General features: G+C 31.8%; 2 protein-coding genes across 7 annotated transcripts in view; one reads left to right on the forward strand and one right to left on the reverse strand.

Annotated features, from left to right (window-relative positions):
• The window catches only part of LOC134725940 (short-chain dehydrogenase/reductase family 42E member 1-like), an 82,175-nt gene that overhangs the window by 38,578 nt on the left and 26,643 nt on the right, over nucleotides 1-16,954 (reverse strand). The window contains exons 1-3 of one of the 5 annotated variants that reach the window (XM_063590243.1): nucleotides 10,197-10,258; nucleotides 7,510-7,677; nucleotides 3,879-3,974 (exon numbers count right to left, since the gene is read on the reverse strand). In XM_063590243.1, coding sequence (XP_063446313.1) covers nucleotides 3,879-3,974; nucleotides 7,510-7,671 — 258 coding nt within the window. In that variant the 5' untranslated portion in view covers nucleotides 7,672-7,677; nucleotides 10,197-10,258. Of the gene's footprint in view, nucleotides 1-3,878; nucleotides 3,975-7,509; nucleotides 7,678-8,096; nucleotides 8,121-10,139; nucleotides 10,259-16,954 lie in introns of those variants that run through there. The other 4 variants (XM_063590246.1, XM_063590244.1, XM_063590247.1 and 1 more) reach the window with 4 other exon arrangements.
• The window catches only part of LOC134725938 (sperm-tail PG-rich repeat-containing protein 2-like), a 45,376-nt gene continuing 38,626 nt past the window's right edge, over nucleotides 10,205-16,954 (forward strand). For both annotated transcript variants that reach the window (XM_063590240.1, XM_063590241.1), the window contains exons 1-7: nucleotides 10,205-10,356; nucleotides 11,255-11,375; nucleotides 12,185-12,306; nucleotides 13,556-13,708; nucleotides 14,167-14,331; nucleotides 14,950-15,180; nucleotides 15,791-15,904. In XM_063590240.1, the coding sequence (XP_063446310.1) occupies nucleotides 11,264-11,375; nucleotides 12,185-12,306; nucleotides 13,556-13,708; nucleotides 14,167-14,331; nucleotides 14,950-15,180; nucleotides 15,791-15,904 (897 nt within the window). In that variant the 5' untranslated portion in view covers nucleotides 10,205-10,356; nucleotides 11,255-11,263. The remainder of the gene's footprint in view (nucleotides 10,357-11,254; nucleotides 11,376-12,184; nucleotides 12,307-13,555; nucleotides 13,709-14,166; nucleotides 14,332-14,949; nucleotides 15,181-15,790; nucleotides 15,905-16,954) is intronic.

The raw sequence follows: 16,954 nt of genomic DNA on the forward strand, positions 1-16,954 counted from the left end.
AAATTATTGTGTGCATTTATCCACTTGATTTATTATTGCACTTTTGTCAAAATGTGAGAATAATTATTGTAGGAAAATATAATTATATTTGCATACAAATATGTGTATCAGATTCCATAATGCAGTTCCTTTTATTGCCATTCTCATCCAGTCATATTTTCGCATATAAAATATCTACATAAGACTCATCAGTGACGCTCATATCAAAATAGTTAAAAAGCCAAATAAATACAAAGTTGAAGAGCATTGAGGACCCAAAATTGCAAAAAGTTGTGCCAAATACGGCTAAGGTAATCTACTCCTGGGGTAAGAAAAGCCTTAGTTTTTCGAAAAATTGCTAAGTTTTGTAAACAGAAAATTTATAAAAATGACCATATAATTGATATTCATGTCAACACCGAAGTGCTGACTACTGGGCTGGTGATACCCTCAGGGACGAAATGTCCACCAGCAGTGGCATCGACCCAGTGGTGTAAATAGTTATCAAAAGTACCAGGATTACAATTTTATACGCCAGATGCGCGTTTCGTCTGCATAAGACTCATCAGTGACGCTGGCAATAATTTCTGAATTTACAGTATATAAAATTTGAAACAGATATTTACAGAATTTATGTTTAAATGTTATACCTCTTGTCAAACATACAAAGAACATAATGTTTTCTACAATGCAAAGAAGTACTGGTAAAACATTGTTTAACTGTAATAGCACAAATGTGTTAGCTGTGCCTCACAATCACACTACACCATAAACTACCCAGTGCAACAGCGAAGTAGCATAACTGAAATGTGTTATTTCCATTGTTTCTTACATAATCATATTGCAGTCAAAATATATGTAGCGGAGCAGACTTATTACACCATGAAAATCTCCTATATTTACTGTCACAATAAACAAAACGCTGATTAATAAAACATTGCAGCAATTTGCAAATTAAACAACAGAAAGTGAAACTAGCAAAAAACGTCTATAATGATCCAATTAGTTACAGAACAAGGAAGTGAATTATGACAGAAATTTGTGTTAAGTTCACAGGCACTCAGTGCAACATCAATGAAATAACACAAATCTTGTCTTTAATTTGCCTGTTACTATTACAGACCATCAACAGTCTTAATTAGTTCTTGTATATGTTGGGTTAGGGTTCAATAGATCAGCTTTTTACCTCTTGTTTGGAACAATTAGACAAATTGTTATATTATTAATAGATTCCCTATTTTAACTCCACATTTCTCACACCTGAAGTTAAAAAAAAAACTGATTAAAGTAGACCAAAAATAATGGAAATCCAATCTAAATTTTAAAGGGAAGTTAAAAAACTGACAAAATCAAAGGCTATCAACCATGGAACAAGATAAAAACAACTTTGATATATATAGCATAATTGTGAGCATGTATGTATGAACATACCACTTTGACAATGCATGATTATACCATTGTGAAAATATATGATCATGATGATGTGTGGATTTTTAAGTCCGGCTATCCTGTATGGCCATATCATCGTGATCATGTATGTATGATCATACCACTGTGATCATGTATGTATAGCCATACCAAAGTGATCATGTATGTATGATCATATTTCTATGATCCTGCATGTATGATCATACCATTGTGATCATGTATGTATGGTCACATCACTGTGATCATGTATGTAAATCCATACCACTGTGATCATGTATGTATGATCATACCATTGTGATCATGTATGTATGATCATACCACTGTGATTCTGTATGTATGGTCATACCACTGTGATCATGTATGTATGGTCACATCGCTGTGATCATGTATGTATAGCCATACCACTGTGATCATGTATGTATGATCATACCACTGTGATCCTGTATGTATGGTCATACCACTGTGATCATGTATGTATGACCACTGTGATCATGTATGTATGATCATACCACTATGATCCTGTATGTATGGTCATACCACTGTGATCCTGTATGTATGGCCATACAACTGTGATTATGTATGTATGACCACTGTGATCATGTATGTATGATCATTCCACTGTGATCATGTATGTATGATCATTCCACTGTGATCATGCATGTATGATTATACCACTGTGATCAGGTATGTATAGCCATACAACTGTGATCATGTATGTATGGCCATACCACTGTGATCAGGTATGTATAGCCATACAACTGTGATCATGTATGTATGGCCATACCACTGTGATCATGTATGTATGATCATACCACTGTGATCATGTATGTATGGCCATACCACCGTGATCAGGTATGTATAGCCATACAACTGTGATTATGTATGTTTGATCATACCACTGTGATCAGGTATGTATAGCCATACAACTGTGATCATGTATGTATGGCCATACCACTGTGATCATGTATGTATGCTAATACCACCGTGATCATGTATGTATGACCATACCACTGGGATCATGGATGTATGCCAATATCATTGTGATCATGCATGTATGATCATATCACTGTGATCATGTATGTATGATCATACCACTGTGATCATACCATGGTGATCATGTATGTATGACCATACCACTGGGATCATGGATGTATGCCAATATCATTGTGATCATGCATGTTTGATCATACCACAATGATCATAATAAAATTGAGAATGGAAATGGGGTATGTGTCAAAGCAACAACAACCCGACCAAATAAAAAAACAAAAGCAGCAGAAGGTCATGTATGTATGTATGATCAAAACACTATGATAGTGTATGTATAACCATGCCTCTGTGATCATGTATGTATGATCATACCACTGTGATCATGTATGTATGACCATACCACTGGGATCATGGATGTATGCCAATATCATTGTGATCATGCATGTATGATCATATCACTGTGATCTGTATGTATGATCATACCACTGTGATCATGTATGTATGATCATACCACTGTGATCATGTATGTATAGCCATACCACTGTGATCATGTATGTATGGTCATACCACTGGGATCATGTATGTATGGTCATACCACTGTGATCATACCATTGTGATCATGTATGTATGATCATACCACTGTGATCATGTATGTATGGTTATACCACAATGATCATGTATGTATGATCAAAACAGTATGATAATGTATGTATGGTCATACCAATGTGATCATGTATGTATGCTAATACCCCTGTAATCATGTATAATCATGTACATGTATGTATGATCATACCATTGTGAACATGTATAATTATGCCACTTGGACAATATATGATCATACAACTGAGACCATACATGTAAAATGTGTGTTTTGAGTAATAAGAGTACATCACTATACATATAACTGCGATCTCAGACTCAGTAATAAGTACATAGAATATATATTGACACTAACTTTTCTGTAGATAGAAAACAGGCATGATAATAAAAATAAATCATAATCGAATGGACAACATTTTTGGTCTCTGGTGTGTAGTTGTCTCAGCTGCAATCATACCACATCTCATTATTTTTCTAATGTGAAACTGGGTTGCGTGATCTTGATCTGTAATGTTGCAAGTTATATTTCTGGGTATTAAAAGTCTTATGTAATAAACCACAAATAGCTTTTTCTTGTAATTTTTTATGACATCTATCTTATTCTTAAGTCATATTAAAAATACACATATGTCAGACTTACTGATGAGTTTAAGAAATTCAAGAAAAATTTATTGAATTCAGATTTGAGTGTCTATCTACCTTAATTATTTGTGCATTACATTATTTGTAAAGTATCTGCCACCATGTTAAATTGAACTATCAAATTTTTTTTCTAAATAACTGACTTACCTAAAAATTTAATGACACCTTCAATTTAATTGCATGTAAGACTGATAATTGATTTGTCCCCTACATATTTATGGTGAATGTTATAATCTAACCTGTTCTCTCCCTGACATCCCATATGATGCCATGTGGTATACACAGTTAACTCCCTTGAAGGCCTCTTCAACTTCATCTAAATTTGTAATACTGCCCTACAATTTAAATTTGTAAAGTGTGTTATATGCATATTAACTAGCAGACATAACTTTACCAGGAAAACAGTAAAAATTGACAAATGAGCATTAAAAATGAGGTCAAGGTCAGATGACTCCTGCAAGTCTGACATGTACACCTTACTATACAAAGTATAGTGGCCCTATTGCTTATAGTATCTGGGGGTCTCATTGGGGGGTTCTGATCCCGGATCCCGCTTACTGTTTTGTCAGATTCCTGTATCCCGCTTACACTATTTACGTAAGCAATTCTCATTTTTTTGTCATTTCCCGGGTCCCACAAGACCTCATTTCCTGTTTTCACGACACAATAATTTGACTTTCACGTTTCACGCTTACAAAAAATCAGCAATCCCACGTCCACTTAGACCCCAATGAGACCCACTATCTGAGAAATAGACCAAACCTAAAAGAACTAAGATTTTCTAATGAAAAAAAGGTTACAGGTGGATGTAAGTTGACAGACAGACGTGAACTCCCCTTTCAGTCATACAATACATGAGGGTAGTAATGGGGATACCTTCAGGACGAATAACGGTAAAAATTCTTGCTAATTTTTAGTGCATGACAATAAAATGTACACTTCCTTTTGAACGATAAAAAAGCATCACATTATTTTTTTCCAAAAATGATGCTAACAATTATTATATGTGACTTTAAAAAATCATAAAAAAAGGATTTGTTGACGAATAACGGTAAAATCTAAACCAATTTGATGCTAGTGGTACCCAAAATTGACCATTTGACGCCTGGTGGGAAAGGGCAATACTACCCTTATACATCAAGGCACCTGGTGTTTTGCTTTCAATATCTGAGAAATGGAACGTTGACCACTGATTCATGAAAATAAGTTCAAGGTCAGATGAAACCTACCAGTCGGACATGTATATGGTATACAATCATTCCATACACCAACTCTATAGTCAGGCTTACAGTTTTTAATATTTGAGATGCAGATGTTGCCACAAAAAAGCCTTGACCCCTGTTCCATTAAAAGGTCAAAGTTGGTAACCTATCTAACATGTTAAGGGATGTATTCTTCTGACTTTTCAGTCTCATTCAGTCTCGTTGAAATCTTGTTCTTGAATTATTTCCAAAACATGTGATACAAGTGAAAAATATCAATGAATTTTAAAAAATATTATAATCAAACAACTCTGTGAAAAAATTGTGTATTTACAATGAATGGTTCTTGAGTAATCCAGTTTTCAAATTTTATGACCTATCAAGCCAATATTTTCAGCCAAAATTTTGAGAAAATGGGTTAGGGATACAAACAAGAGGCTCTCAAGAGCCTGAATCGCTCACCTTAATTTTTTTGGTTAAATCTCTCATCAATGATTATTTTGGCTTTTCAATTTATTTAAATGTTCTTTGAAACTCATTTAGTCTAAGTTTGGCTGAAATTGATACAGCAGTTTCAAAGGAGAAGATTTTTTAAAGTAAGTCAACATGATGAACAAATTGTCAAAAAAGTCTTTAAAGGGCAATAACTCCTTAAGGGGTCAATTGACAATTTTGGTCAAATTGACTTATTTGTAGATCTTACTTTGCTAAACATTTTTGCTATTAACAGTTTATCTGTATCTATAATAATATTCAAGATAATAACCAAAAACTGCAAAATTTCTTTAAAATCATCAATTCAGAGGCATTATACCTGAAAAACCAGTTACCCAATTCGGCTGAAAATTTCAGGACAGGTAGACCTCGACCTAATAAATACTTTAACTTCTTGTCTTATTTGCTCTAAATGCTGGAGTTTTTGAGATATAAGCCAAAAACTGCATTTTATCCTGTGTTCTATTTTTAGCCATGACGGCCATGTTTTTTGACGAAATAGAAAATAAAACACAAACTTTATTTAATACACCCTACTGATCATTCAGTGGAAGTTTGGTTGAATTTGGTTGAGTAGTTTTAGAGGAGAAGATTTTTTAAAGCTAGCAAATATGATGAACAAATTGTGAAAAATTGTCATTAAAAGACAATAACCCCTTAAGGGGTCAATTGACAATTTTGGTCATATTAACTTATTTGTAGATCTTACTTTGCTGATCATTTTTGCTGTTTACAGTTTATCTCTTTCTATACTAATATTCAAAAAATGACCAAAAACTGCAAAATTTCCTTAAAATTACCAATTAAGAGGCAGCAACCCAACAATGGGTTGTTTGATTCATCTGAAAATTTAAAGGCTGATAGATCTTGACCTAGTGAACATTTTTACCCCCCGTCAAATTTTCTCTAAATGCTTTCGTTTTTGAGATATAAGCCAAAAACTGCATTTTACCCCCATGTTCTATTTTTAGCCATGGCGGCCATGTTTTTTCACAAAATGGAAAATAAAACACAGTCTTTATTCTAGATACCCTAAGGATCATTCAGCTAAAGTTTGGTTGTAATTGGTTCAGTAGTTTCAGAGGAGAAGATCTTTAATATAGTTTACGACGATGACGACAACGATGGACGACAATGGACGCCAAGTGATGGCAAAAGCTCACATTTCCTTTTAGGAAAGGTGAGCTAAAAATGATTTTACAAGAATCATGTGCATCCCATATCATTTTGGTCTTTTCAAATTTCTTAAATATATGTGTTTTTTCAATCATTTATAACAAAAAAGTTGAAATAATTTGCATTTTGTTCTTAAAAATTGAGAAAAATCACAAAAATACAAAATTGACATAAGGTAAATTTTACACAAAAAAGCATCAAAATATGATAAAACTTTCATATATAAACACCTACTTATAGTTTTTTTAAGTAAAATTTAATTGTGGAACTGTGATTTTTTCACGATAATAGCCCAAAAATAGGTAAAAATCGATGAAAAATGGGAAAATCAGCAAAATTGGGCATTTTCAAAGGGCCGTAGCAAAAAAAGAAGTGCACCACCATATGATTTTTTCTTCACCATTTTTTTTTTAGAGTCTTATAAATCCAAAAATCAGGTTAAGAAAAAAAGTTTAATTCTAGAAATTTTTGGCTTCTCAGAGGTGTACATCCTTAAGTCATAACATTGTTCCCATACTCATTGCAAATAAAAACATAAAATAAAAAAAAATCCATGTCTTAATTACCTCATTCAGCATGAGGTACATTATATGAGAGATGGGATGAATAAAAAATATTTCATCACATTCTGCTCACCAACATGATAAAATTAAACAATTAGGATTAATTCTCTATGTTTTACATTTTCTCTCCAATAAGACACAGCTTGATGATTTAAACAACAAAGCACATGTATACTGGTATGTGTTTCTGAGAAATTTTCTCATAGGATACTATTTAGTTATTTTTTTTATCTGTAACATGCAAAACTCTATTTTCCATATTAAAATATGTTTCTTGCGAACTGGGCTAAAGTTACAATTCTTGTATATCAATATAATAAATGCCATGACCTTTAACAACAGGTTGTACATGAGATATATTCTATCAATTTACAATGTACCATGAACTGACAGGGCCTTTTACCACTATCTCAAAATATCAGTAAAAAGTGTACCTGTATAACAGTCATCCCATTTAGTAACGGCCACTCAAGTTGAATAAGATCAAAGAGAACAACTTGATGACCATTCTCTACAAGCTTCTTTCCCAGATGATAGCCTGGGTATCCACAACCTCCTGTTACCAGGTGCACCTCTGATGAACCTCTGGTCCGCATTATAAGCTAAGGTAAAATAAATCATATTAAGGTTATTAATTACACTAAAATGGACATTTAACTGGAATGCACTATCATGTCAAATCTTTGAAAATCATTGTTTACTGCTCTTCAGTCCTTAAATCCACATCATTTGGGTTGTTAGCAACTATAAATGTATTTCATGAAGGTCATTAGCAACTAAAACCTATTGCTCATTGTCAAAGCTATATGGATGGTCTATAAAACTTTACTATTAAACTAGTACAAAATTGAATATTGCTGGTCTGAATTTCTATTTCATGTAACTGCAAAATAATCTATTCAAATTTTCAAACAATAGGCCAAGTACTTTCACTGAACAAGTTTATCATGAAGACTTTGGATACATGTGATAGTTCAATTATGTTTTTAAAAAGTAATCATTTTAAAAATGCTACAGTTACCTGTCATTGAACAGCCCATTTTTGCACAATGCTGCAATATTACAGGTTATATACTGCACTATTAAATTAGCTTTCAGCCTGAAATTTTACAAGAATGAATAGTGGAGGTAATAGACTAAAGGATAGATATTATCACGAGGAAGGACACCATTTGGACAAACATGGATATATATACCCTTGTAGGAAAATCATCCAGAAATTGATTTATTACAGCAAACATAGGGCATGTAGGGTGAGTTTTTTAAAAAGATATGAAAACTTGAAATGGATTTGAAGCTTTCAGAAGACAATTTCCCAATATGCCAGCTTGCTTCATTGTTGGATACATATCAGATATATCAGGGACAAGATACATATGTTCCCAAAAAAATGCACCCATAAAAAACAGGCTAAAGATTACTTTCACATTGGTGAATTTTCCAATATTACAGCCAATGAACCAATTTGGTTAATATAATATTACCACATCACAGTATGACGGGATTGCTTTTCTTGAATAGTAGATATGTGCATTTATAATTGTGATTTAAATTTTTTGTGATATATATGGGGCAGGGCTCTTTAATTCATATATCAAAAATCAAAAGCGAGTTTAAATGATTGCAATCACATTCCTGTCGTATTTTTTGCAATAATAAAAACATCATAATATTTATGAATTTACAGTAGTAGATACTTACTTAGTCAGTCATAAGGGGTTAAGCTAGTGAAGATTTACTGCTTCAAAAATAGCTCAGTCAATGAAAGTACTAGTTTGTAACACAGAAGTCCCAAGTTTGAATCCCAGGGAAGAAAAGATTTTAGTAGTATGAATCATGCTCTCCTAAATCATTTGCTCAAGTACTGCAGTACTAAGCTGATTGACCTCTGACCAGTTTGCCTAGCTACTCTCATTCGTGGAAAAGAACTCCAAATTGATCAATATACATGTATCTGACCTTTGTCAATTAAAAGCTCAAAAGAACTTATCATAACCGTAGTCAAAGGGGGTTTGAACGAACCTCCCCCCTTAAAAACAAATAAGCACTATTAAATACAAATACAAATACAAATATTTTATTGGCACAAACACAATTACAATAATTGGCAAAGGCCCATGTTACAGTGCATTACAACAATGAATACAGCATACATTTACTTGTATTTAAATATGTTATAAATAAGAAGCTAAAATCTCGTTTCTATACATCAGACATTTATGTATATAAGAACTAGTCACTTTCAGGACTTTTAAAGAATTACTATTAATACAACTATTAATATTTAGCTGATTTTCACTACAACATGTAGGAAGTATATTTAATATCTTATTTTTAAAGTTAAATCTATAGTTTGAAAAAATTTCACATTTCAGTAAAAAGTGATTTTCATCTTCTACCTCACCTGATTTACATACATTACAAACTCGTTCGTCGGTGGCTAAACCTAGATATCGCCCCTTTTCAATAGCAAGATTGTGTGCACTCAATCTAATTTTACACAGAGATGACCTTTCTAATCTATTACTTAGAACATCAACATAAGAACTACGCTGCTTTGAATTATGAAATTGTTGGTAAAATTTTAGTTTTGATGAATCATGAATTTTATTGAAATTATTAAAGTCAATGTTCTGTTCTAATTGTGACTGTTGAAGTCGAGTTCGCATGTCCAAATAACCCCCGTGAAAATTTTGTCTACAGGCCTGCTTATGCTATGTCTTTGTATACTTTTGCTCTAAATAAACCTTTATATTTATAATTTCTTTTATAGACAAGGCATACACCCACTTCTAAATTATCACTTCAGACATGCCAAAGGGGTTGACATCAGGTTTTTTGAATGCAGATAATTTAGGAAATAAAGTACATCCTTGAATTTTGTTTGCCTCTTCATTTCGTCTGTTTACTCTATATAGTGTGTTGTATTTTAAAATGGAAATATGTGTTACATAATAGATACTGTCCACAGCTGTTTTACGTTGTCATTTGAAAATGACATTTAAATAAAAAGGTTAAGCAATAAAGTTTAGATATGAAATAGCAAAATAGCAAACGGAGGTACAGTAAAAGTCCTCTGTTTTCTTCATTTACATTACCCAAATTTTCTAGTTTTTTTTACCGAACACAGTTTGCCGTCTGCAACGGAGTTGTGTCCCTTTGACGTGTACTTCCGGTCGCGGCCATTTGTTCCTTGACAACAATGTAAATTCAGAAAAGTCTATCCATAAAAAGAACAAAGTTTACCTATTTCAGAGGTGTCAATGCCTCGATAATTACAAGTAAGCATTTTATGTGTAATGGCAAATATATTTATCAATATCAGGTAACTGAAATGTCACATTTCGTCTAGAGATCAGCTTTGACGTCGTCATATAAATTATAAATAATTCATCAGGTTTGGAACAACCCCCCAAATTAGGGATATCCCTTAATTATTGACTGTCCCCAAGACAAGGGGTAGTCTTGCTGTTGTATAAGAGAAAACGGATCCGAGAAAACAGAAAAACTAAGCTTTTTCAACTTCACAGGGGGAAATTCATAATATTTAGAACAACTTTTTTATTTTTGTACTTCAATAAATTAAGTATTAATAAAGAAGATATTATATGTCCCTGCATATTATTATACATGAACAATACATTTTGTACATGAAGTGGTACACTAAAATATTTCAAGATATTTCAGAGCCTACGAAATTAAAAAAAAAATCCTATGCCTTAAATTTATACACCTTATCACTTATTTGAATCATGCACTTGAACTTTTGACGTCATACAACAATCACTTTTCCATTGTGTCATCAGATATTTTCTATTATGACATTAAAATTATGTGGGAACTTTTGTGATGTCTAGTAATGTTGATCAAATAATGATAAGGTGTATTTCACACAGAGAGATTCTTATAAAGGTTACCTTTGAAGACTTACACAAATAATACAAAGTACAATTTATCTTGAGTTGTGTACAATGTACATGTATGCCTTCAGATGGCATTACACAAGAAACACATATAAAGTTGGAAATCTAAGAGTTACATTACAACAACAACACGAAAACCAACATAAATGTCTACATCATATTGATCTTTTGAATTTTCAAATATTATAGGATAACATGTGTAGATATATAAGATTTCCTTATATTCAGACTCAGTAAACCATTATTTTAATTTTAGAAAACAAAAATGTATGACAGAGCACCAAGAGATTTGATAAAAACCATAGGATCTACTCCTGGTAATGTTGGACCAGGAACATATGATTCAAGTGTACCAGCAAAAGCTAGACTCAAAGCAGGTTTGTATGTCTATAACCTTCACAATGTTCGGAAATAGTCAAATTGGATCTAAATTTATAAAGGAGCACTGAATATTACCTATTAATACAATGAATGCATTCTACCAAACCCGCTGGATATTGATTTTTATAAGTTAATTTTAAAAGGCTTGATAGATTTTGAATGTTAGGAGGAGTTCCTGAAATATGTTGTAACTTGACTGAGTCAGTGCGAATGTTACTTATGTGGAGGTAGTCCTTAATTTTGTGTGAATGGTTTGTCACTATATACGGATATTGAAAATTAGGAACTTAGAAGGAGGTTCCAAAATTGTAGTGAATTATGTATGTTGCAATTATTATATTAGAGATTTTGAATATTATAAGGAGGTCCTGAATTTTTAGTGTCAGAACATTAATTGTCACTAAAAAGATTTGGAATGTGAGTAGAAATCTCCAAGGAGATCCAGAAATTTAGGGAACTAGTTGTTACTTGACAGTTTATGAATGTACATGTACATTGTAAGAAGGAGTTCAAGAAATTTTAGAAAAAAATCTGTCAGTGATGTACATGAATACCATACTAGTCTGTAAAAAAGCAACATTGAATTTTAGAGACCCAATGAGTAAATTCAATGAATGTATAAGTTATTTTACAATGAATAAATACTATAAATTACCATTAAAAGTCATACAAATCTAAAATATGTTAGTAAAGTATAGTGATTTACTGACAGTGCATAATGGTATGTTGTAATGGGATTCCAATTGGAAGACCTAAGCATTTCCTTAAATAGTTCAGTAACATGAATTGAATTGTTATTTTTCAGATGGATATGCTCCTTTCTTGTCTATGACCAGTAGGGAAACCTTCCTGAATATTAATGACCAAACTGTAGCAGCACCAGGACCGGGACATTATGATCCAGGGTTTGCCCAAGATGTGATTGTTGTAAGTATTGTTATGTCTAGATAGACAAAATGATCTAGATAAGTAGACATTATTGTTATAACTACATTATATCAAAAGATTTGTCCAAGATCGAACCATTGTAAAAATGAGTAAGAAGATACAAAGAGAAGTTTAAAATTCATAATTTAAAGAAAGAAAGAAAGCACCATATCACAAAGTATGGGACAGTCCAATAAAAACTGAAGAAATAAAGCTTGGGCAGAACAAACCCTACCAAAACAAAGAAAACTTTACCAAAAAATATGACATAGTTCTTTAACAGTAACAAAATAAAGTTTTTTAATCTGGGTATCTATCACAAAAACTCAAATTGATCAAAAGATATACTGAAATAGATTTTTTGTTAAATTGACCAACTGTTATTAACTAATAGAGGTGATTTCTCCTAAACAAGTAGGTGTTTAGATTATGGAAAAAAATATTGAGTAACAGCATGAAAAATTCATTTAAAATTTATGGCATTGCTGAATTAGATATAAAGAGCCAAATGCATATATTCAGGAAATCATAAAGGAGCATTTTTAATTGCAAAATAACATTACTTTAGATAACATTTTACATAATATTTACATATAATTACATTAGATGTATGTTTTATTATAATACATTATTCTGATTGGCTAATTGCACATCACATGTTATTCTGTAAGCAGTTGCATGAGACAATAACATTTCTTTCATGATGACACCAGGTCCCACAATAAAGTGCACAGGTGAATTTAAAAATTTAACTTCATGAAAATCGTGTTTTTATAATCCTAGCTAAAAAATGTAATTATAAGTATTGAATGCTTCTTTTTGCAACTTTATAGGGTTGTAAAAGCGTTGACCGTGCATACATTTTTAGAATGAGCGCTTCCGCGCTTCATACAAAATGTACTTCGGTCAACGCTTTTACACCCCAATAAATTTACAAAAAGAAGCATTCAATTCTTAAGTATAATGTACCATTATTTTTTTTAACCATCAATCCAATTTAAAAAAGATGTAAACTTGAAATTGAAGAGTTGAATTTAATGTTAAATGTTTCATATAAAGGTAATTTGATACACAGCTCAGTCAGTCAGTTTAACAGCCAAACTGGAATCAGGAATGTACAATTTAGAAACATTTTTTTTTATACTTGCAGACAATTTACACTATCTTGACACAATATAATGGAATAACCCAAGTAATAATGATTGATGATTATTTACAGATTGACTAGAATTAATATTTAACTTTTCAGGGTGGTAAAACATTAGCAAACAGATCCAAACGTTTTAGTGAAATCAGTACAGAGAACCCTGGACCTGGAACTTACAGTACTGAAAAATATACAGAGTTCAGGACCTCAAAGTCTGCTCCAAATATTCTCACTAACAAGGATAAAGCTGGAGCAGTATGTACATAAGTGTATTATTAGTGTAAAGTGGCAAATATTCATTGGTAGTTTATTTTTGTCTTTATATAAAATCAAGAAAATTTCCATTCCCATACATTTTATGTTTTTGAGATTATCATCTGAGACCAGAAAAAATTATAAAAGATTATTATTGCAAACTGGTTAAAATGAAATCACAATAAGATTGAAAACTGAGATATTTGTCCATCTTATTTGTGCAACATGTATGGATTTGAAAAATTCCAAAAAAAGAGCATTTTTGTACTTGTACATAAATGTAACACTTTAGGACAAAGCCATACATGGAATAATTTACTATTTGAACAAAAAGACCAGCAGTGTGGATAGTTATTTTTGCTTTCATTGTTAAGATATATTAAGAATATTTTGCATGAAAGGAAATGAGGTCTAAAAATTACATTTAAGTTTCTTGATCTTCACTTCTTTATTATTAGCTTTTGACCAGTAGAATAAAGTTCCACAGAAAACCAGAGGCCCCATCTATACCTATGCCTGGTCAGGCCTATGGCTATGAGGAATGTGAGGATGGTACACTTAAAAAACAAGACCCACCAGACAGAGATATATCTATTGGACCAGCTTTCTATAAACCAGCAGTTGTAAGTATAACAGTCAATGCACTGCCTAAGATCTGAAATAGAAGGCCAAGAAATACAAATTCAACAGAATACATATGTTTTATTGTGAGATCTGTCAGGGATTAAAAAAAAATGCAATACATGGTACAAGTTTTATGTTATCATCTCACCCTTCAGATTTTAACCTAGAGTCCAGAACCTTGTACAAATGTTGAAGTTATGTACAGCGGTGAGCCTATCTTGAATTTGAGACATATTTTTCTATACTGAACTTGTACACTTATTAAATATAGAAATGTTAATTGGAAAAATGGGGAACTATCTTTAAAACAACTCAATAATGGAAGGTGCACAATTTCAAAAGATTTTCTAACTTCACATTTCTTCACAATTCTCCTTTGTTTAAAATCAATCTGTGCAACCTAGCAATTTGAATCTTGGATCTATTTTAAAATAATTATTTCACTACCAAAATGTAATTGTTAGTTAATATTCACATGTTTACAGTAGTGTTTTGTTAAATTATCAAAAGACTTAGAAGAATCAATGCTTTAATCAGTATTAGTAAAAAAAAAGTGGTGGTTGATGAATTAACTCCCTCTTCGTTATGAGTATACTAATGTCTGTTTTATTTTCCAGACTGAAACAAAAACCACAAAGACATACAAAGGTATTCATTTTGGTAATTTGGCATCAAAACGTCTTGATTTAAGTAAAGGTAAAATGGGTCCTGGACCTGGAGAATATGAGCCTTACAGAGATGCCAGCATGAAAGCTGAGAACTTAAATTCTATAGCAGAAGAACAAGCTAGATTTGAAGCCAGAATCCCAAGATATCATGAGGCTATTCAGAAAGAAGTGGAAAAGAAGGTATGTTTAGTGAATAAATTAGAGTTGTTTATATTGTTACATTTATCTTATTGTTTATATACAAGAAAAGACATTCTTAATACATTGTTAAAAAAAACCACCAATAATTTACTAAATATTGCAAAATTTGATTCCTAGATAGAATATATATTTTCATGTTTTGATTTCTGGTGTTCACAAAATTATTTGTTGCATTCCATTTTCAAATATAAAAAAAAAAGATGCGGTATGATTGCCAATGAGACAACTCTCCAAAGAGACCAAAAGACACGGAATGTACATGTGATACAGTAGCCAAGTGGTCTAAAATATTACACTAGCATGTCTACTCTGGGTTTGTGAGTTTGGACCCCTACAGGCCGACTTTCTTCCACAATATATATTGACTGTTTGATATAGCCAATTGTGATGAAAGTGGTATAAACACCAAAAAACAATCAATAAATCAAAATATCTGTTGGCTGCCATTTTTAGAATTGCATGACTTAAGATATATTAATTTTACAGTTGTTTTCACATCAGTTTACATTGTCAAAGTATTTGAATTTAAAATTTAAAAAATCTGATATGGAAGACTTTTAAATTAATTGATGTCTGCCAACATTTTCAGGGAGTTCCTGGGCCAGGGAAATATGATGTGAAGGGTGTTTTCGATCCAGAACCTCCTAAAGTTAACACAGAGGGAATAGAGGTAGAACATCCACCATTTATGTCACAATCCAAGGTATGTATGATATTACTTTATTACATCACACACAATTTCATAAATATAAAAAATATGAGGGTAGCTATAGTTTGTCTGACCACTTTTGTTATTTGCATCTACATTTACATCCCTTTCTGGAGTTGGAGAGATTACTTTATTTCATGAACATGCTGTTTGTTTGTAGAAAAATGTTCTGTTTATTTGGTATTGTGGCATTTTTATTCCCCTGTTGTAGGCAATGTTGGCATTTTAAAAGTGTTGCCCTTGAGTTGAATTTCATGCACAATGCTCATAACCAAAACTTACAGAAAGATTTTGAATTCAGGCAGCAAGTCACTGAGATGCCCCTTTATGTCTGAAAATTGCAAATTTTTCACAACTCTTACACAATGATAAAACCACAACACACAGACAGAGTTTGAATTTGGGCAGGAAGATAAATCTATCATTCTGAAGTAATGCCTTATTTAAAAAATGGAAAACTGCATGTTTGAGAGGGGATATTTGTGTCCTTATAATCAGTTAATTAAAAAATTTGGGCAATGCAATGCTTATTTTATAGACATTTTATATTCAAATTTTAGAATCTTCATAGTATTTGCAACAGCTAGGTATCTGCAGATGGACAAAAATAATAAACTTTTTAAATTATTTGCAATTTATAACAAAAAATGAATCACTATATTTTTGATAGTGATTTGTCAGAAAATTATCCGTAAAGAATTTGAATTTTGTAAAACAAATTTACATTTTGATTTTTATTTCAACACCAAGCTTTCTTGGGAAAATTGCAGACTACTAAAATTCCTGAAAAAAAGGATGAACTTTTTTTTAATTGTATTTCTATCTAGAACTTATTACCAAAATGTTAATACAGTGTTTTACATCAATTCTTTCTATTAATTATCATACCAGTGTTTGTCTGAACTAGTCACCAACTACTGAATATTTGAACAGTAACTTCCATTATGTTAAAATCAAAAGAAGATATAAACACAGAGTTCAAAATCTAAATTTTTGGTAAAAAATGTCAAAATATCTGAATTTAAAGAGGTCCAATCATGGTGG

Source organism: Mytilus trossulus, chromosome 7 (assembly GCF_036588685.1).
Source record: "Mytilus trossulus isolate FHL-02 chromosome 7, PNRI_Mtr1.1.1.hap1, whole genome shotgun sequence".
Taxonomy (NCBI): Eukaryota; Metazoa; Mollusca; class Bivalvia; order Mytilida; family Mytilidae; genus Mytilus; species Mytilus trossulus.